This window comes from Onychostoma macrolepis, chromosome 20 (assembly GCF_012432095.1).
Source record: "Onychostoma macrolepis isolate SWU-2019 chromosome 20, ASM1243209v1, whole genome shotgun sequence".
Taxonomy (NCBI): domain Eukaryota; kingdom Metazoa; phylum Chordata; class Actinopteri; order Cypriniformes; family Cyprinidae; genus Onychostoma; species Onychostoma macrolepis.
Window position 1 is genome coordinate 380,180 of NC_081174.1, and position 20,889 is coordinate 401,068.

At 37.3% G+C, this 20,889-nt stretch overlaps 1 protein-coding gene across 1 annotated transcript; it reads right to left on the reverse strand.

Moving 5' to 3' along the window:
* Positions 1 to 1,119: 1,119 nt before the first annotated feature.
* On the reverse strand, positions 1,120 to 20,467 carry cebpz (CCAAT enhancer binding protein zeta). The gene is made up of 15 exons (XM_058756348.1): positions 20,276 to 20,467; positions 16,227 to 17,728; positions 13,182 to 13,413; positions 12,578 to 12,740; positions 10,556 to 10,644; positions 10,419 to 10,472; positions 9,159 to 9,261; positions 9,014 to 9,082; positions 6,026 to 6,092; positions 5,830 to 5,936; positions 5,688 to 5,748; positions 4,555 to 4,757; positions 2,555 to 2,625; positions 1,976 to 2,057; positions 1,120 to 1,809 (listed from the first exon to the last, which is right to left on the reverse strand). The coding sequence occupies exons 1-15, from the start codon at positions 20,423 to 20,425 to the stop codon at positions 1,664 to 1,666; spliced, it is 3,099 nt and encodes a 1,032-aa protein (XP_058612331.1). The 5' UTR covers positions 20,426 to 20,467; the 3' UTR covers positions 1,120 to 1,663.
* Between the last annotated feature and the right edge of the window lie 422 nt (positions 20,468 to 20,889).

Consider the following 20,889-nt stretch of genomic DNA (forward strand, 5'->3'; position numbering starts at 1 on the left):
GGTACACCAACAGCATACATTCTGGATGGCTTCCTTAGGTGACCCATCTGTGCCAGGTCTTTGAGTCTCTACTGTAGAGTTGTTGGGTTATATCAGGTCTGTTTGATTTCGAAGAGTTTAAAATGACCCCCTAAAATTTGTATCTCATTTTCATTTGCATAACTGATTCCATTATTTTCCTCTGCTTTATACAAATCAGCTTTAGAGTGTTTAACACTGTAGATGACTCAACGACAACTCGATCTTAAGTATGCACAACAAGTTTTAAACCGTAGCAGATGACCCATAATTTAGCGATTCAATTTTTAAATGAAGAAGTGTACTGTTGAGTCTCCACAATAAAGCTGTAATAATCTGCGGTTAGGGGGATGATACTAAAACAGATAGGTCATTGGACACACATTGTGAAACAAGCCAATCATCAAACCAAGATTGCCTTAACCCACTATTTTTGGCTTTGTTAGTAATGTTAAGGGGTTTATTCCTCTCCAAATAACCATCAAGCCAATTTGATCTGTTAGTGATGGGCACGGCCGGATTTCATCCAGGGGGGCCCAAACACAATGAAGAGATACATTTTTTTTTTTAATCCATGGGCTATCTATAACAGTAAAGAACCAAAACCCCAGAAGACAAATATAACCACCAATAAGGTAAAAATGACTTTCCATGTTTTCTGTCTTTTTGGGGCAGTCGTGGCCCAATGGTTACAGAGTCGGACTCGTAACCCAAAGGTCACGGGTTCGAGTCTCAGGTCCGGCAGGGATTTTAGGTGGGGGGAGTGAATGTACAGCACTCTCTCCATCCTCAATACCACGACTGAGGTGCCCGTGAGCAAGGCACCGAACCCCCGGGCATGATCGCTTAATCATGAGAAGTGAATCAAATTCACATTGCCCATGTTTCATGTAACTGGCTGTTCACTCCAGATGTCATACTATCAGGTGCATGTTGTTTCATGTTTTTTCTCTTGTACTGTTAAAAAGATGATTGTAAACTGTGGAAACTGTAGTGGTCTTATTCATCTCCCGTTTTGTAAAAGAGCAGTTTGGGAAGATTCTTTATTTAATTAATTTTTGTTTTATTTCCAGGGCCCTGTTTACAGCTAGTATTGCGATGCCTTTTGATCGATCAGATTACAAGTAGACGAGGACATTAATGTTTACACTGAGGTTTTAATCCACATCAGGTCTGCTGCATAAAGTTTTGTACTTGTATATTTATCTGCTTCTTAAAATACTGTGATGCAATGGAAAAAAAATATGCTGGTGGAAGAATATTGTGCTCAATATGTTTACTGATGCCCACTGACTTGAACATTTTTGTACATGATGACCAAAAACAAACAAACAAACACTGGAAAATATTACATATTAACATTTTAAAACATTAAAGCATAACAGATAAAATAAAGCATTTTCTAAACTATGGATGAACCCTGGATTTAATACAACACTGCAAACGCCTGAAACAGCCAATACTGACTAAACCACTTTAAACAACTTTACAGCTAGTATATTTTAGAAACGTTCCATAGCGTTCTCCCCTCTTATGTATATTACAGGAATGTCCAGGATCTAAGGCACAGGTGAAGCAGATCAGGAGGTCTGGTCCACCAAGTGGGAGAAAGATATTTTAAAATTATTATTCTAGTTTCTGGTCATCACTTCTTCCTTTTGACACTCTTCAGATTTTTGGCCTTTCCAAACTTTTTCTTGTTGAACATGGCCTTTTTCCGTCGCAGAGTTTTGACATCTCTACCATGGATCCAGTCATTCCGTTTAACTTCCCACTTCAGCTGCTTAACATCTGATTGAAGAGACGCAGGAAAATGAGGTAAGATTTCACTCCACAAAAGCAGCAAGTCTGCAGTCTCTTCCAACAGATTTCACTCACAGAAACTGTTTGAGGCAACTGATAAAACACATTTCTCTTTATTATTGTGTAAGAACAAAAATCTATTTTCAGCACTCACCAGCTTTGTCCGTATTGGCCATTGCATTCATATCACTGTTGTCAAACTTCAAGCTTGTGTTTTCTTCCAGCAAACAGCCAAACTGTTTAAAAAGACATTTTCTTGTCATTCAGAGGCATTTTGTTGAAAGTGCTTAAAATCTCCTCTCTTCTGAGGTGCGGTACATGCAAATGTGTCTAATTTACTAAGAATTATTTACAAATGTACATTTTGTCTGTAAATTTGCTCATTGCATATATAATAGGGCACGTTTTTGGTCTAGGAATAACTAGCGAACCACTTCCATCATAACTGTGGGTGGAGTCACCCTGCTTTAACTGGAGACTTGAGACTGTAAACTGACTGCAAAAATGGCCTTGGTGTAATTCACTACTAGACAAAGTGGTTTTAGCCATTGTAACTTTCACTGACATGAAAAGAAGGTGAAATCAGAGTGATACAAAACATGAAAGTAACACTGTAACAACAGAAAACAGAGAAATACACAGTTTAGTATTTATAAAATACTATAGTCTTTATAAAAATGTCAAATATGTTGTGAAGTGTAACATTGTTTCATTCAACCTATAAATCATCTACCTCTTCAGCTGATGCAAACACTGACTGGCCCTCCATTTTTCCTTTCTTTTTCTTCTTTGCAGGTTGAGCACCTTTTGGATGATACGTACGTACACACACACACACACACACAAACAAACAAACAGGAAACTTGAGTTGATTGAGCTGATTGGCGAAAATGTTGGGGTGAATCTTACAAAAACACCGAATTTAAAAAAAAACATGGATGAGGAAAAAAACAAAAAAAATCCAAAGTCAATTTTTAGGGGTGGCCAAACTGGAGTGCTTCTTGTAGAGTTTAGCTCCAACACTAATCAAACACACCTGAACCAGCTAATTAATCAGAATTGGCAAAGTGCTATAATTCAATACTTTGTTCCAGAGCCATTTATTCTGCTTGTACCACATGGATACAATAAAAAAAATAAAAGGTTTCATCCTTTGTTGGAATTAAAACAGAAAGGTTGCTGTATGAACAAAACAATTACATCAAAAGAAAAGCTTAAATTGTAAATGCAATGAAAACATTTTTTTTTTTGAAGAATGTGATAATGTATCAAAAGTGAAACAACTTTGTACCTAAAATTTTAAGATGCAAGAGTTTTAAATGAAAACTAATTCTAACTTTTATTTACTCATGCAATATATATTTTTTTATAAAACCTTTGATTTGAGTGAATGTGGTCTTGAAAGTTTTTGTAATATCCACCTAATAAAGCCATTCTTTAATCAGCAGGGATCAGTAAGTGATCCAGCTGCTTTTCTTAAAGCCAGGACACACCAAGCCCACGGTCGCCGTCGGTGAGCATCTGTCTGGCTAGTTAAGACCCTCTAACTCTAGCACACTCTAAACTAAACACTAGTTTTTCTAATCTTTTTGTATTCTATCTATTTGTTTTCTTTTTATTTATTATATAATTAAAACAACAAACCTTGCTATGTGTTCCCGCGTTAGGCTAACTGAGGCTTGCATAGCATTGCTCTTTTGTTGATTTTGATTGCTTCCATTGTCCTCATTTGTAAGTCGCTTTGGACAGAGACGTCTGCTAAATGACCATGTAAATGTAGTCTGTTTGGTGTGTTCCACACGTCTACCCGATTCGTCAGCGCGAGTGAGAACTCTGATTGGACGTTCAGTTTAGCGAACGAGTCAGTATTCGAGAATTAAAGCAAAAGTTATGAAAACTAGTAAGTAAATGCAGGCGGCACAGAGAGAAGGCTGTTTTAATGTTACTTATGCCATGGTCTTTCTGAAAACTCGATTCTGATTGGCTGGCAGGTGTTGATTAAATTCGTTGAACTGCAGGTAGTTCCAGGTCAATTTAATCACGTTCTATATTAATGCGCTTCCTATACACATTGGTAACCATAGTAACATACTGTTACAGTTGAATAGTAATACAGAGTGAGACAGTTACAGTAAACATTTCCGATTTATTCCGTGTCATTTAATATGTGAATACTGGCAAATGACCACGGCATAAGCAGGATAATCAATGGCTTTGCTGCGTGTCGGGCGGTTCGTCGCCTCCACGTCGTGCATTCAAATCGTTTAATGCACAGCTAGCCATTGATTATCCCTTACGTGATCTTTCCCAAGCATTACAATATGCGAATATTTTCAGAACAACATGAGCCAATTAAAATGAAGAAAATTATCAACATAACTGACATTCAAAATGGTAAGCAAGCGCTGCTTTGTTTACGTTTCGTAAATCTGCGTTTATCTCTTATATCTTTGTTTCGGTCTCTCCTTTTGAATGATGAATATTTACTAATGATAGCTGCTGATATAGACAGCTACTTCCTCTCACGTAGGCACAGAGCGTGTTGTAGTCTGAGCGGCGTGTTCAAGTGCAGCTTTTTGATCCAGACAACACTGTCACTGTTGTCTTGGTGCGTCCCAGCCTTTAGATCTTTTTCTTCCCCATGGAAATCATTTCCTTTTCTCATTTTGCATTATCTTTGACATTACGAAGACATTCTTATTTTTAACTTTGATAATGAAAGATTTGACACACCTGCATCATCATCATCATCATCTTCTTTTTCTTCTATGTCCATAAACTCTCCACCTTCATCCTCAAGTTCATCTTCAAAGTCTTCCTCCATGCTGCCCAAAGAGACCTCCTCATCATCAAGATCATCATCATCGTCGTCGTCGTCATCGTCAGAATCTTCTCCATGTTTAGCTCGACCTTTCTTGGACTTAGGCTTCACATTGCTGCAACAAAGATAGTTTGGCCACCATTTATATGTGGTGGTAAATACAACCCAGTCACATGTGAAACTCGTCACTCGTCAATATGAGACCACATTAATGTCACAAATAAAACATTTATTAATTTGTAAAATGCATTTCAACGGATTACACGCATGTTTATTCATTATGTCCTTTTTTTTGGCACATCCATTCCCTTATAAAGAGCCCTGCATGACATGTCGAAAAATATAGCGTCTGTGAATTAACTGATCACTTTTTGTTTAATCGTTCCTTCAAAAAGTGAGAATACTATTTATTTATTCCTATGATAACAAAAAAAAAAAAAAACTAATAAAGTGTTAGTTGTAATTTTAGTAGTTTCATTGTTTTAGCTAAATCGTAGCCATGTTTTATTTATTTGTTTCTCATTTTAGTAGGGGATGAAATGCTACAACATTTGTTCAAACTAAAATGATGGAAAAAATTAATTTAAAAAAATCTTGATTCGTAGACTATCTTTTTCTCACATCATGTAAAGGAGTAGTTATCTGTTATTTGTTACCTGTTAAAAAGGACAATCTAAAATACAGTGCAGTACTGTGTAGCATACAGTAAAATCTCACATTTACTATGCCGCTTGAATTCATTCTAAATAAATGCATGCAAGTTCATAAGTACTAAATTTGCTTCTGTGAATATTATTTTAACTGTGAATATTATCTGCTGACTGCAACGGTCAAAATCTAGTCCACCATTTCTAATATATTTTGAGTTTGATTATATGCATCAAAAGGGTCTTTAATTTCATCTGCTCTCCCCCCACTTTTTCTTTTCTCATACTAGCTCCTTATCAACCAGGACATAAGAAAATGGTGCTTTCGACCACGCCTGCAGCGTCATTACTACACGATGAAGCTGTAAGTCTAACAGTGTAAACAGTACTGGACATACCCCGCAAAGTCCAAGTCATCATCCTTGAACTCGGTGAAAAAGCTGTCTCCTTCATAAGCATCTGAGGAGACAAAATTTTGGTCAGGTTTCTCACATGAAACTTTAAAGAATAAAGAAAAACAGTGTCAATTTCAGGACCTACCAAGCAACTTCTCAAATTCATCATCATCAACGTCTTCCACACTCTCATTGTCTTCGTTTCTGTTTGGTCTTTTCCACCGTTTTTCTGCGTCTCGTTTCTTAAAGTACCTGAGTGACACATAACAGTATATTTACACTATTTTAGCCCTCTCTTGAATGAAAACAGTCATTCGTATTTGATGGATGATTCTACTAACCTGTAGAAGAACACCTCATCCACAGGTATCTGACTCTCCTCTTTGGCCAGATATTCCTCAGAGTTAACTGCACAAAAAATAAATTAAATAAAATAAAAGAATCTGACTGTTGTTCTTTCTCATAGCCTTTTATAAAACCAGGCTGTTATAGTTCTGGCTCTAAAATGTTACAGAAACAAGGTGTTATTATTAATTAATCTACCAGTAATGTCCAACCCACTCCCTTACCCCCATTTTAGGATGCCTTTATAACCTTTTTGGATATTTTAAGATTTGGTTACCTGGACGTTCGATGGAAGGACATAAATCTCTCATATTTCATTAAAAATATCTTAACCAAAAGTCTTGTGTTTGGAACAATGCGAGTGTGAATAAATTATGGCAATTTTAATTTTTAGATGAACAAACCCTTTAAATTCCAAGATCTATCTTTTAGTCTAAGCTGTTTTCATTTGATTTTACTAAACATTATTTGTAGCACTCCTCCCATCCAAAATAATCTTACTTTTGATAAGAATCAAAGTCTCAACTTTCAGATTTTGTTTGGGTTTTTTTCCCCACAAAATTTTGTTTTGACATTCTTTAATGTATAGCCACACCAGTTTAAGTGTCATCTCCTCCTCTTTACTACTTACAGCACAAAATATAATATACATGACAGTATAACTTACTGAAATGCATCATGTACCGGTGTTTTAACCACAAAAAGATTTAAATAAAATAAGCTTGTGTGCCAAATAATGCCACATTTATCTTGGAAAAGATATGAAGCCTTCATAGTTCTGTTAGTTAGCTGGAAAAAAATCTCTAGAAAGGATTTATTTACCTTTTCTCTTGATTATAGATGAATATTTAAGTGTGAATAAATCTGTTAAGTTTTTATGAAACGTAACGCATGTGCAATTTAAATATTTTTATTAAATCTTTGAAAAATAAAGCACTCATAAGGTTCGCAGCTTTTTTTGTTGGATAATTTCCATTGAAACATTAAAGCAGTCATTAGCCAAGATTTCAAAAAAAAAAAAAAAACACTACTTAAATTTTGGTCAATAGCAAAAAAAAAATCTGCCCTTGAGCTATTTCCATACACAAATTTAGCTACAGTGAGGAAAATAAGTATTTGAACACCCTGCTATTTTGCAAGTTCTCCCACTTAGAAATCATGGAGGGGTCTGAAATTGTCATCGTAGGTGCATGTCCACTGTGAGAGACATAATCTAAAAAAAAAAAATCCAGAAATCACAATGTATGATTTTTTTTACTATTTATTTGTATGATACAGCTGCAAATAAGTATTTGAACACCTGTCTATCAGCTAGAATTCTGACCCTCAAAGACCTGTTAGTCTGCCTTTAAAATGTCCACCTCCACTCCATTTATTATCCTAAATTAGATGCACCTGTTTGAGGTCGTTAGCTGCATAAAGACACCTGTCCACCCCATACAATCAGTAAGAATCCAACTACTAACATGGCCAAGACCAAAGAGCTGTCCAAAGACACTAGAGACAAAATTGTACACCTCCACAAGGCTGGAAAGGGCTACGGGGAAATTGCCAAGCAGCTTGGTGAAAAAAGGTCCACTGTTGGAGCAATCATTAGAAAATAGAAGAAGCTAAACATGACTGTCAATCTCCCTCGGACTGGGGCTCCATGCAAGATCTCACCTCGTGGGGTCTCAATGATCCTAAGAAAGGTGAGAAATCAGCCCAGAACTACAGGAGGAGCTGGTCAATGACCTGAAAAGAGCTGGGACCACCGTTTCCAAGGTTACTGTTGGTAATACACTAAGGCGTCATGGTTTGAAATCATGCATGGCACAGAAGGTTCCCCTGCTTAAACCAGCACATGTCCAGGCCCGACTTAAGTTTGCCAATGACCATTTGGATGATCCAGAGGAGTCATGGGAGAAAGTCATGTGGTCAGATGAGACCAAAATAGAACTTTTGGTCATAATTCCACTAAACGTGTTTGGAGGAAGAAGAATGATGAGTACCATCCCAAGAACACCATCCCTACTGTGAAGCATGGGGTGGTAGCATCATGCTTTGGGGTGTTTTTCTGCACATGGGACAGGGCGACTGCACTGTATTAAGGAGAGGATGACCGGGGCCATGTATTGCGAGATTTTGGGGAACAACCTCCTTCCCTCAGTTAGAGCATTGAAGATGGGTCGAGGCTGGGTCTTCCAACATGACAATGACCCGAAGCACACAGCCAGGATAACCAAGGAGTGGCTCTGTAAGAAGCATATCAAGGTTCTGGCGTGGCCTAGCCAGTCTCAGACCTAAACCCAATAGAGAATCTTTGGAGGAGATCAAACTCCGTGTTTCTCAGCGACAGGCCAGAAACCTGACTGATCTAGAGAAGATCTGTGTGGAGGTGGGCCAAAATCCCTCCTGCAGTGTGTGCAAACCTGCTGAAAAACTACAGGAAACGTTTGACCTCTGTAATTGCAAACAAAGGCTACTGTACCAAATATTAACATTGATTTTCTCAGGTGTTCAAATACTTATTTGCAGCCTGTATCATACAAATAAATAGTTAAAAATCATACGTTGTGATTTCTGGATTTTTTTTTTTTAGATTATGTCTCTCACAGTGGACATGCACCTACGATGACAATTTCAGACCCCTCCATGATTTCTAAGTGGGAGAACTTGCAAAATAGCAGGGTGTTCAAATACTTATTTTCCTCACTGTATATTGCAAATTCTAGATTTTTCACATTAAATTTGTTGGAGTAATGAAACAATTGAAACTGGCCAGCTTACTAATTTCACAAATTTTAGTATGAAATTAGAAAATATTGGGGAAAAAACATAAGAATGCCTAAAATGGAGCAGTTGCTCATCTGGTAGGACTGCATGTAAACTCTGTGCATATATAGTACAGAAGTCAATAACTGCTCACATCTGAATTCTATAATAATTCAAAGGGTATGCTAAATAAAATTGTTTGGCACAATACACAACGATACAGGACTCACCAGGTAATGACTGAATATTGTTGAACGTCTTCCTGTTTTTGGGCTGCATCACTGTAGTATCTGTGTTTTCTAGAATGTAAAGGATCCATTTAGCAAAATGAATGAAGTCACTAATTCAAGAGTCCAAAGTGCAGAGTTTGCTTACGTTTTCCCTTCGTTTGCTTTGGATTCCTAAATACAAAACGATCTAAGAATCGGATAAGTGTGAAGTCCTGAAGCGGATCCCCCGTGTACAGGATGAACTCTCCCTGTGGGTCAAATGAATAATATTAACAAAAGTTTGTCAAGAAAGTTTGAAGTTGCTTAAAAAGCTGAAGTTAGAAGATTTCAAAGTCATGCTATCTAAACCTCACTTCCAGTCATCTAAGATTAAGCCCTGTTTACACTAAGACAAATGTTTGATGTGATTAAGATTATAATTTGAATGAAATGCACCCGTTTAGAGACCCATGTAAATGTCAAACAGCTAAAAAAAAAAAGAAAAAAGGCTGCCCAACCAATAAGATTTTGGTCATGTGCCACTGCGGTTACATTAAACTATGACAGACAACTGTCTCAGACAACTGGTACATCAATTAGGAAATTTGAGGCTTACACAAAGCACCAATATTTTAACACTAAGATTGGCCAATGCTGATTGATCTGTGCATTTCCCAATAATTACTTCATTTTCACTAGAGTCCAATAGTAACTGTACAATTAGTCTGAGCTGAGCAATCATTTGAATGAGTTACATTCAATTTATTACATTTGATCACAATAAGCAGGTAAAATGCAGTCATGTAAGGATTCAGCTAATAATACAAGTACCCTCAGACATAACATACAGAATTGTAAGCCAAGTTAGCATCTCATATTGCATCAAGACCTACTCATGTTATGTTGTTTCGAGGTTTGTTATAATCTGAAACATCTGCTATTGGTTGAGGTTTGATATAATTTGAAACATCTGCTGCAAGTAACAATATATCCAGCTTCCAATATAGAAGCACAGCAACTCAATTGGTAAATTTGAAACCTTCCAAAGAGACAAAATTACTTGCAACTGATTATTGTTTTGATTTCTTTTGTTATTACAAGCAGGAGGTGGCAAACCATACAAGTTTGAATCCACATGAGGGGTGAGTAAATGTTCATTTTTAGGTGAACTCCTGGCAAGATCTCAGAAAGACTGTATTACTAACAACAGCAGCCTGGAACAATGCCTAAATGGCCATTTCACTACTGGTTTTACTAAAAAGCTTTTGCAGCTTAAGTGTCATCAACCAAAACAGTTATTTCAGAGGTGGATAAAAACAAAAAATAAATGATAAATCTTTCAAAATAAGGCCAGGAGTGTGTTATATATAATATATATAGTAACATTTTGATCTCAGGCTGAATTTAAACAAGAGAAAGTTATTACCTGCAATAAAGTCTTAGCAAAAAGAGCCACGGAGGGATGGAAATGAAGGGACAGCTGAAAGAAAGAAAGAACACGACGTCAGAGCACAGATCACAGTGATAATGAGAAGAATGGAAAGACGGTATTAGCCTCGGTACCTTCTGCAGTTCCCAGAGGGCCGTGTGATCTGCCCCGCAGTATAAAGGGTTTCTGTTCATGGGGTCATATGTCACCTTATTCAAACTACCTGAAGACAAGAAAGGTTTGCAATAAAGAAAAAGGCTCATAAAAAAGTGGCATGTGGAGGCAGCTTTATAACATCAGTTGGCCTGTCACAATAACACAGACAATAAATTGAACCAGAAATAACTGCGATAATTGACATTTTTGTTATTTTAAGAGTATTTTATCACACTGATATAATGACAACATAACAGCATAAGAAATCAGTACACTCTTTCAAAGAGCAATTAATTTTGAATCCTTAAAGCTGCAGTCCGTAAATTTTGCCTCTTTGTTGCCATCTATGTTTGAAAACCTGGAATTGCAGTTTCTTGGGGAATTATCTTGCTTGCGTGGGGTTGTATTCCGGCACAGCTCCAGTGCGGATGAACCTAATGTTTTGAGGAGTATATGTAGCTGTCAGTCACCGCGCCCGAGTGGATATTTACTGTTGTTCGCTATCACAGATAAGAATTTTCACCAGATATTGTCATCTGAACAAGTAAGTAACAAGTCAGTCACATTTGTTCTGACCAACTGAGGAAAAAAGCATTAGATTAAATCACCATTAGAAGTGCGATTTATTGTAATGGTTGATTAGCCCGTCACATTAAACCGTGCAAATTACTATTATACTTTATTCTCAAATTAACAATATCAGCATTGCGTCACTATGAGCATAGTGAGTATTAAAGTGTAGATTTCAATTTCTGTCATACCATTCGAATTTCATATTAAGAAATTCTTTTAACCCAAAAAGCAAACTATGCTCCCTTCGAACTGGTTTTCTTTAAAATAGAAATCTTGTGTAATCCCAGGCTATCTGTAATCAGAAGCACATTTAAAACTGGAATATAATTTAATTTCATTCACATGTTTCATAAACACATAATCCTTTCTGGATTACAATCCGCCATCAAAATGATATATTTAATAATTCCAGCTGCTGTGAGAAAAGGCTATAAACGCTGCGCCATCTGCACAATCCTCACATGCGATAGCCTACTAGCCGGGACAACTTCTTCATGTTTAGAGACGTGATGTAATGACGCAGTGCCATGCTCAAATTTCCCACAAAAACCTACCCCTACCACTCAAATTAGAAAACATTATTATAAGCTAACCGTTGTGAATCGGGCTAAAGTAAGGCAATAGTTTTGAACACTGACTAGTTATGTACTAGTTATGTACTTGCTCAAATATTGATTTTGGATCATTTTTAACCAAAAAAAAGTTATGGACTGCAGCTTTAAGAAAATACAGACACTAGAATTGGAATGTCAAAAAAGTTAATATTTAAATCTAGGAATGGTCAGGGGTACTCAAGTACTTGAAAATGACAGCAACGATTGATCAGGAAAATGGTGATTCTGTGACATATATATACACATATATTAGTGCTGTCAATCGATTAAAAAATGTAATCGCGTTAATCACAGTCATGGGCTGTGATTAATCATGATTAATCGCACATTTAAAATACTAGGATTTACCTGTAATTGTGTTGAAAAAGAAATGCATGAAACTAGTTTAAGGAAACAGAACCTTTCACACTTCGGCCAGATATGAGACATAATCCTTATTCTTTTGTTTTTATACAGCCATTATCAGCCTTTAAACTGGCAATAAAACGTTTACCAAGCCACATCGCTTCAATCCCAGTATACATTTACCCAACTATTATCAAAAGTATTTCTAAATAAATACAACAAAACATTTTCTTGCAACCTTACGTGAAGTACCAAACCACGGCTCTGTAATTTTTTTCCCGCGACTGTATTTTCAAAACCGAGCCTGTGCCGTTCCGTGCCGAGTTGTACCACGCAGTTGAAAAGTGTTGTCAATCGATTAAAAAGTGACAGAATGTTGGTGACATTCCTTTTTGTCAACAAATATTGTTAAAAAAATAAATCAAGTAATTATTATGATAAGAATTATGGCATAGAAATGAGGCTCACCTTCCAAGTTTTGATGATGTACCCATGATGCAGTGGGCTTCATCTGGCTTTGTTTCACGCTCTGTATTTTTTTATCTTTGTCAGTATCCACAAGTCTTTCCTCAGCAATGCCGTCATCATCGACATCCTCATCAAGGTCCTGATACATCTCTTCCTCGTCATCCTGCAAAGAGACTTTTTTAGAAGCAGCAAACAAAACCAGAGCTCGTCCCTGTCTAAAGTTAACAAAATAAGCATCAACACAGAGTTACACAGGTAAGCAGACAAGAGACCATTAGTTATTTTTATAGATGCAGAGGAGGCTTCAGAATAAACTGCTTTTGTGAAGAAACCCAGATAATCTTCAATGTGTTTCCACAGTTAAGAGTTTATAACAAAAAATGCTGTTTTATTAGAGAAGTCAAAGACAATTGTGACAGGAAGTATTATGCTTACAGCAATACTCATTCATTTTTATTACATCCACAAACAGTGAGTGACTGCAGTACAGTTCCAAAAGTAACTAAATGATTGTCACACTTTCTCCAAAGGTATCTCCTCATATAAAAAGAAAATCTCTGACTAAACACAACATAATATTCAGATTGTGAGGGTGTAGACTTACCCCCTCTTCCTGTAGCAGTAACTTGAGGCCTGGCTTGTTCTTCATCACCTCTGACACAAGGAATAACGCACCGCATGCAAAGGCAGGGGTCTGTTCACAACTGACCTGAAGCAACCTTTTCACAAATGCCTTCACCCGTCTCAGCACTATGTCAGCTTTTAGAGACTTATACAAGAGGTTGAGAAACATGCTCTTTCTTGAGCTTGACGATAATCCCGGGTCCAACACTTTTCTGTGGAAAAACAAATGATGTCTATAACGATGTCTGTGCCACTTTATCATTGAATTTGAAGGCTTGCACATAGCCATACAGAGCAAACTCATACATTTTCTAAATGAAATGTATCTCAGGTTCTTTTACTTAATCAAACAGGCATACACATTGAACTGTAAAACTGTTTTTTTAAATTTAATATACACATTGTTTTGAAATTGGTTATGTACTAATAAAATACATCAAGCATTTCAATACAATAATTACCCATGGTTTTATAACAGTAAAAGTGTACTTTTGACGGTTTTACTACCATTTGTATAACCACAGTTTTACTAAAAATATAATGTGTAAACTATGATAAGTGTACCAAAACCATGGTTAATTTGTGGTTACTATGGTTTAACTATCCTGAGCACCACTGACAAGCATCTGATCTTGTAAAATGTGTGGCAAGTACACATTTACACACGCTCCATAGTATAAACAGAGTTCGTGCGATCGCGAATCTCGAAAGCGAAAGTAAAAAGCGATCGTACATTTGAAAGCAGTTTCAGTGCCCCGCATATTAATAGCGGCTCCCTGATGCCCACATTTTACATACAGTATAATTACCCGACGATATAACTGCGAGAGAAATTATTGAATATATTTTCCTCCCTGCTCTGTGAGCTACTGAAATGAGCTGAATTGTGCTCACAGCCAATCAGACCAGGGCTCAATTTTGAGCCGCACTGTGAAACAGCCAATCAGAACAGAGCTCAACATTATTATTCATGACCCTCCCAAATAAGACAATAACAGACCATTTAATTCTAGGGAGAATTCCTAGGGTTGTAAATCGTTTCTGGAGAATTTTTGCCCTTACCTATGTAGATATCAGAGAACAATTTAAAATATTGTATCAATGCATTCTATGGCACCTATTAGTTGCAGCGTGTTGAGCGCTCTCGGCCATCGTAGTTTTGGAATAACACACCAAAGTCTGGAATGCTTAGACTTGATACTAACATAAGAATAATTTTAATGTTAGTGTCTTTCTGCAGTATTGATTCCACTTAAAGACTTTACATCCCCCTGTAAAGCCCGGTACAAACTAGTGGCGACGCAAGCAGACTGTGGGGTCGGTTCACGTCGGCAGCATCTCGGTCCAAAGTTGCCCTGACACACCAAGCCGACGCTCGACACCTGACGGCCAAGTAGCACGTCCGTTCTGCTCTTTTCTCGTGCACTGGTTCACCAGCTGAACAGCCAATCAGAATGATCAGATGGCCCGACTGACCGACGAGCTCCGACGCCGATTCAACATTTCAAATCGGCTAAAAAAAGCTGACGGGGACCAACTTCAGCCGACGGCGCGGAACACACCGAGAAAACTTAGTCGGCCGACGAACAAAACCTGCCCGACGGCCGACCGTCTGAAAATACTCCTCTGGTCAGGAAAACTTGCTTCAAATTCAAGCTCTTTACTGTTAGATGCCCAAATCACTGATTACTGCGTATACGTTTCTTTGTTCTTCTTTATCTGTATGAATCTGTTTTAATTTATTATATTTATATAAATTCATTAGCTTTTCTAATTAATATTATATAAACAAAAAGATCTTAAGTGGTTAGACAATTAAAAGGAGTGTTCAATAGCCATTTTTACCTTTGGAATTGAGAATCGTTACTAGTATTTTACTGGGATTACAGACTACTGAAATGTTGCCAAATTGACAAAGTACATAAAATAAAACTGTGCAACTACTAACAAAAAGTTCATTCAGTTAACTTTTTTTCTAATTCAGTGTTTCCCAACCTTTTTGTAGTCGCGGCACCCTTTGGAAATGTTAACAAATTTGTGGCACCCTACAAAATGAATTTTGTCACAAAACTTGAACTTCTACCTTCGATATGATACTTTGAAAAGTATAGATATTCGGTACAGCAGTGAAGAACTGCAGAGTATACTGTCATACAGATATTTTTTTATATTATTCATTTTTTTGGTCCATTAATGGTAGCAATCAGTAGGCTAATTTCTAATGAAGAGACCAATTTACGACTGGTTTTAATGTAGGCTTTTATTCATATGTGATCATTGTTTAATTACCATTATAACTAGCTATCTCACAAATTTTTGCTCACTCTGTGTATTTTTGATTTTACAGTGGGGTAATTGTTGCAGTAGCACGAGACAGCTTGATTTCAAACTTTGAATTGAATAAAAAGTGAGTAATAAAGCAGTCAGTAATAAAATAAGAAGGAATAAACAAATTACTAATGATAGCACAAATAAAAAAATAACGATAGGCCTACAAATTAAATAAATTGCTTTTTAGTTTTTCGGGTAGGTCTAACAGTAGGGCTATTAAGAGATTTAAAAAAAATTTTTTTTACCAATTATCCAAATAATGTTTAGTCCTAGAAAGCTATTATTATCAGAACACGTGAGCATAACATAGCAGATCAATGAATGAGAGGGCAGCGTTACCAGAGTTGCCCATATACCACACCATGTTACAGCACAGTAGGGCTATTGCAAACAGAAACAATACTGTACTACATAGATGTTTCCTGTTGGCTCGATTTTTGAGCTGTTCCGATGAGCATGAATGGTATACGAGTAAACACAGAGCGGGATAATACGCAGATCGTCACACCACATGAAAGTGAAATCTGAGCGGTGAACTGTGATTTCTGTGCATCTCTAATTATTGCCGACATCAGAAATGGATATTATATAACAGATGCTTTTTTGAACATTTAAGTACTTTAAAAATATTAAAAAAGGTTCCCTGGTTGGGAAACACTGTTCTAATTCATCAGAAAAATAAAGTGTTGTTCACCTGTAAAGTGCTACATAATAGCGATCCGAAATGCTCTGTTGGGAGTTCATGACCTGAAAGAGCAGCATAAGGGCTTGGACAGCAGTGTTGAACTTGACAATGTGCACCACTTTAAAAAGCGTGTTCAGCTGCTTGCACACCTCGTCATCCCCAATCTTCGCATACGGATATGCTCTGTTCACTCCTGTTAGCAGAGCGCTGAGCATTTTAGACTCAATATCCCTCTTCTTAACACATGCATTGAAAAACGTGATGTAGATGGTGATGAGCTTGGCAGCCAAGTCTGCTTCATCATGGCTCAGAATGACTTGGTTTAGGAAACAAGCGGCATAGTATTGAGCCTTGGAACTGATGTTGGGTCTGAACATGAGGCGCTCAATCTCACAGCACACCACTGTCTTCATGTTGGGGTGTTTGTGAAGCACCGTTTCCAGCAGGTGCGAGGCTTTGGAAGCAATTTTGAATTCAGGATCCCCCAATTTGTTGACAACCTGCACAAGAAGCATTTTCTCCTGCTCCGGCTTACTGCACAGCAGCTCGTAGGCGGTGGCAAGCGATCGCATTTTGGTGGCCTGGACCGTATCGTGAGCAAGCTGGTCTAGTGCGGCAACAAAATCTGCTACCTGAAGTTTCAGCAGGTGCTCAAAGTACCATAGGATGAGCCTGCGGTCCCGGGCGTCCCTATTTCCACTGGCTTTTTCTTCCAGCTGCTCAAAAGGATGCTGGGAGAAAGTGTGAAGCTTGCGGTGTTCTGGAAGAAGGTCAGTAAGCAGCAGCTCCTTAAGGGTATCCAAGGCCATAAGGCCTTGTCTGCGACTTCCTTTCTTTTTCACCAGAGACACAAGGCTCTCAATGTGCTCGAGACTGTGAATCGGAGCATCCTGAGTTAACACAGTCATAGCTGCCATCCTATCGGCCAAAGTTCCAGTGGACACTACACTCTTCATCCAAGCAGAGTTGGCACCTTTCTGGAAGTTCTTCTTGTTTTTGTAGAGGGCAACTTCATTCTCGTAGAGTTTCTGAGCCAAAGCCTTGTACTGAAAGACCAATGACTCAGTCTGAGCCAAAGATGTGCTCTCTGAGGTGTACTCTATATCGAACCACTTGCCCCCGAGTTTGATAAGCAGAGTTTGCCGTGGAATAAACTCAAACAAATTTGTGTGTTTCTGTCTGGCCTTCTTTCCAGTAGGTTGGCCAAGTTTTGTAGATTGAACAGAGGTTTTCGTATGTTCTGTTAAGGGTTTAACAGTATTTTTCACATCAGACTGTGAATCATCTTTCATTTTGGAGCTCTTTGCCTTTTTTTTCTCCTTTTTGGGTGCCTCTGAGGATGTTTCATCCTCTTCATCTCGAATGATTTGTTGCTCTGCGTAAGCACGGACGCCCAGCTTTGTTATGAAATCTTCCAGCTCTCCCTCCTCCAGATCATCAATTATACCTTTCTTTCCACCATTGATGAGCTCGGAAGAGTCACTGATGCCGGCAAGCATGATATAATCTGCCTGTGACGAGACAACAACACAATTTACCAGACAAAAACTGAACATATCACATTACTTGCGTGTAATTACTGGTCGCAAGAAGTATATAAAAAAAAAATGTTGGAAAAGAAAGAATTTCAATGCAGATTAAATAGAAACAAGTGCATAAAGAAATAGAAAAAAAGTGCATAAAGATCATAATACCAGAGTTTTGACTAGAGCAACTATGCAATAAACAAAGAACTACAAAATGATTGGATTGTTAACTACATATTGATATATATGGTTATTTTTTAAATGTGAAATTGAATTAAAAACTTTTTTTACACTGTTTCTATGGCATACATATTTGTTATGAATTGTAAAAGTACAAAAATGCATCATTTGAGTTTAGCAGATAGAGTGATGCTGATAGTCAACCGGTTATACACAACAGAGCAACCTTGTCACACTCAGTGAGTTGTTGGAACGGTCTATTAGCCAGTTTAAATAGATCCAGTGACACAGTACTCTACAATCTCTGCCACACACAGGTGTGCTGTAGCCAGCCGTACAGTGCACATCCCATCCTGACTGCAATATTAAAAGACCAAGGCCTCTGTCTCTGCTTACCCTGGGTTAAAAAAACCCCAAAACAATTAACCATTCTACCCAGATCTTAATATGTACAAATGAGGGCTTCTCTACTTCTAGCTAGGGGTGTGCGATATATATCGTCTGCAATAATATCGCAATTGTTGTTTAAACGATGTGCGATTTGACATTATCAAGTATTTTGCAAAAACCATATAAAGCACACCTATAGAGTGCACGTATTCATTACGTGAAGTCTACACTAGTGCGCGTGTGTAGAGTGTGTTCTTTCACTACATTTAGAATGAACACAATATTAAAGACATGGGGGCAGAAAATGTATATAGGCTATTTTGTACCACTTCATATAGCCTAGTTAATCAATTTCATACGAAGAATAACAGAAAATAACGCTCCAAAAATTACCATGATTACAAATGTGATATTGTTTTTTTACAACAGTTCAATAACCTAGAGCTTAATTAAGAGAATTACATTTTAGACACCGTATTTCCTGTTTTTGCGCTATTTCAACAACAAAAATCACTCCAAACACAGCCACAGCACTGTTTCGCGTCTCTGAGCAACATGAGGGCGTTTCGTTCCTGCATGAATCAACCGTTTAAATGATTCGGTTCAATCGCAATGACTCACTTATTAACACTGACTTGCTGCCACCAGCTGGCGGTTTTAATTTCACATCCAAAGTATCTTTTATTAATAATTTCAAATATCTGTATTTAATGTTTTGCATTTAATATATCAAAACATGATTTATGCATTTGTTATTGCAGGTTAAATGCATTCATGTCTTGCATTAAACAGTGTGTAAATACATCTAAATGCCACTTCAGATGCAGCTTCCTGTTTCCTCTGCATTGCAAAGATGAATTTTGTTGATGATTTAATTTGCTTGGTAACAGCCCAAAAGTCTTATTATTCTAATTCGCTGTTCATTATCTTTTGAGTCAAATTCTTACATTTAATCACTTTTAGAAAAAATGGCTTTATAAAGGTAAAAATGCCCATAAAATGTAAAAATCAGTTTAAACTTATTGGAAAAGTTTACTTTCTATCAGTGTGAACTGACCATCACACAGATTATGAATAATATCAAAAACTTTAGGAGTCAGCTGTCCATGGTAGTCCTTAAGGTACCAGCACAACACACTTAGCAAAATATCATCTAATTATCGTTATCAATGAAATCCCAGAAAATATCGAGATATTATTTTTTGTCAGTAACGCACACCCCTACTTCTAGCTAACTTTTCAGCATAGCTCTTACAGGACATCAGTGTGCAACATAGTCTCTTGACTGGTTGCCATGATAACTTTACATGCTTGCTCCTGCTGCTGTCATAAAAGAAAAATATATATAGTTGACATTACAATTATTTTAGGTTTCATCATAGTTACATCAGATTATTTTATAATTTTCCAATGATTGTATTGTTCTATATATTTGTAATTGTAAGGTTATTAACAAACAAACATCCACCTTCACTAATAGTTTATTATTATATTATCACTATTATATTATATGTTATATTAGTTGATAATAACTGAACAGTGCTCTAGATTTCAGTCTAACTAACACACACACATATAATGTATATGTGTGTGTGTGTATATATGGGTGTGTGGGGGGTGTAATAAAAGACAAGACATGAGTTATTTCTATCCATTTTTCTCTCCCCCCGTCTTGTACGTCATTCATATGTTTCATAACGTTAAAATTAATGCAAAATGCCCCAAAAATATGTCACTCGTGTTCTATGCAGAATAACCCCTTGTATAAGTTTTTGAAAACTGTGTGGCATTTTGAAATATTACATAAAGAAGGAAAAAAACACCTAAAATGCCTATAGTCGAAAAACACTTCATCGAAGAACATACATTAGAGGATTTACTAGAAATGTCCCATCTGTGTGGTTATATTCTAATAATGCAATGAAGAAGGACACGTGTGGAGGAGACACGTTAAAAACTCACCTTTGTCCCGCCCAAACGCAACACATCGTCCAGCGTGAGCTCTTCTTCATTTTTGTCATTGTCATCAGTCTGATCGCAGTCTTCATCATCGAAATCGCTGTTGTTAGACTCCATGCTGTTGCTGTGCTCCTCCATGATGCTCGCGCGCATGTTTCCGCACGTAGCCCCACGTGCACATACGAACTACAAGATAAAATAAAAGTCTCTACTTTGAGCTGTTGTTTCTTCTTCTCTGGGTTCGCAGTTGCGAAAATGCGAACGAGCTGAGAGGTCCATACCGCCATCTACCGCCATTATGCTTCCCCATGATGTGAAAAGTCGCAGTGGTTTTGAATAGTGGTGTGAAAATGATCAGTGCCTCTCTACTGAAGGTATGAATGATTTAGCAATACTTTTACTTAAGTACAATGTTTTACTTTTTCCACCAATCGCTTTTTCCACAATCGTCAGCTTCCAGAGCTCAGCGCAAAACAACTCCAGCATTTTGAGCGTCTGCTGTTATGTCTGCGATTTGCACCAAACAAACAAACAAACAAACAAACAAAATAACACGTTAATAATAAAAAACCTTTGAAGCTCTCCAGAGCGCTTGGAAATCAGTTGTTTATATAGCT

Excerpts from the sequence above, each read along its gene's own strand:
- cebpz (XM_058756348.1), bottom strand. The coding sequence starts at position 20,425 with ATGCGCGCGAGCATCATGGAGGAGCACAGCAACAGCATGGAGTCTAAC. Across the intron at positions 9,262-10,418 it reads TTGCTAAGACTTTATTGCAG|GGAGAGTTCATCCTGTACAC; the intron begins GTAATAACTTTC and ends TTTGACCCACAG. Across the intron at positions 5,749-5,829 it reads TGAATTTGAGAAGTTGCTTG|ATGCTTATGAAGGAGACAGC; the intron begins GTAGGTCCTGAA and ends TTGTCTCCTCAG.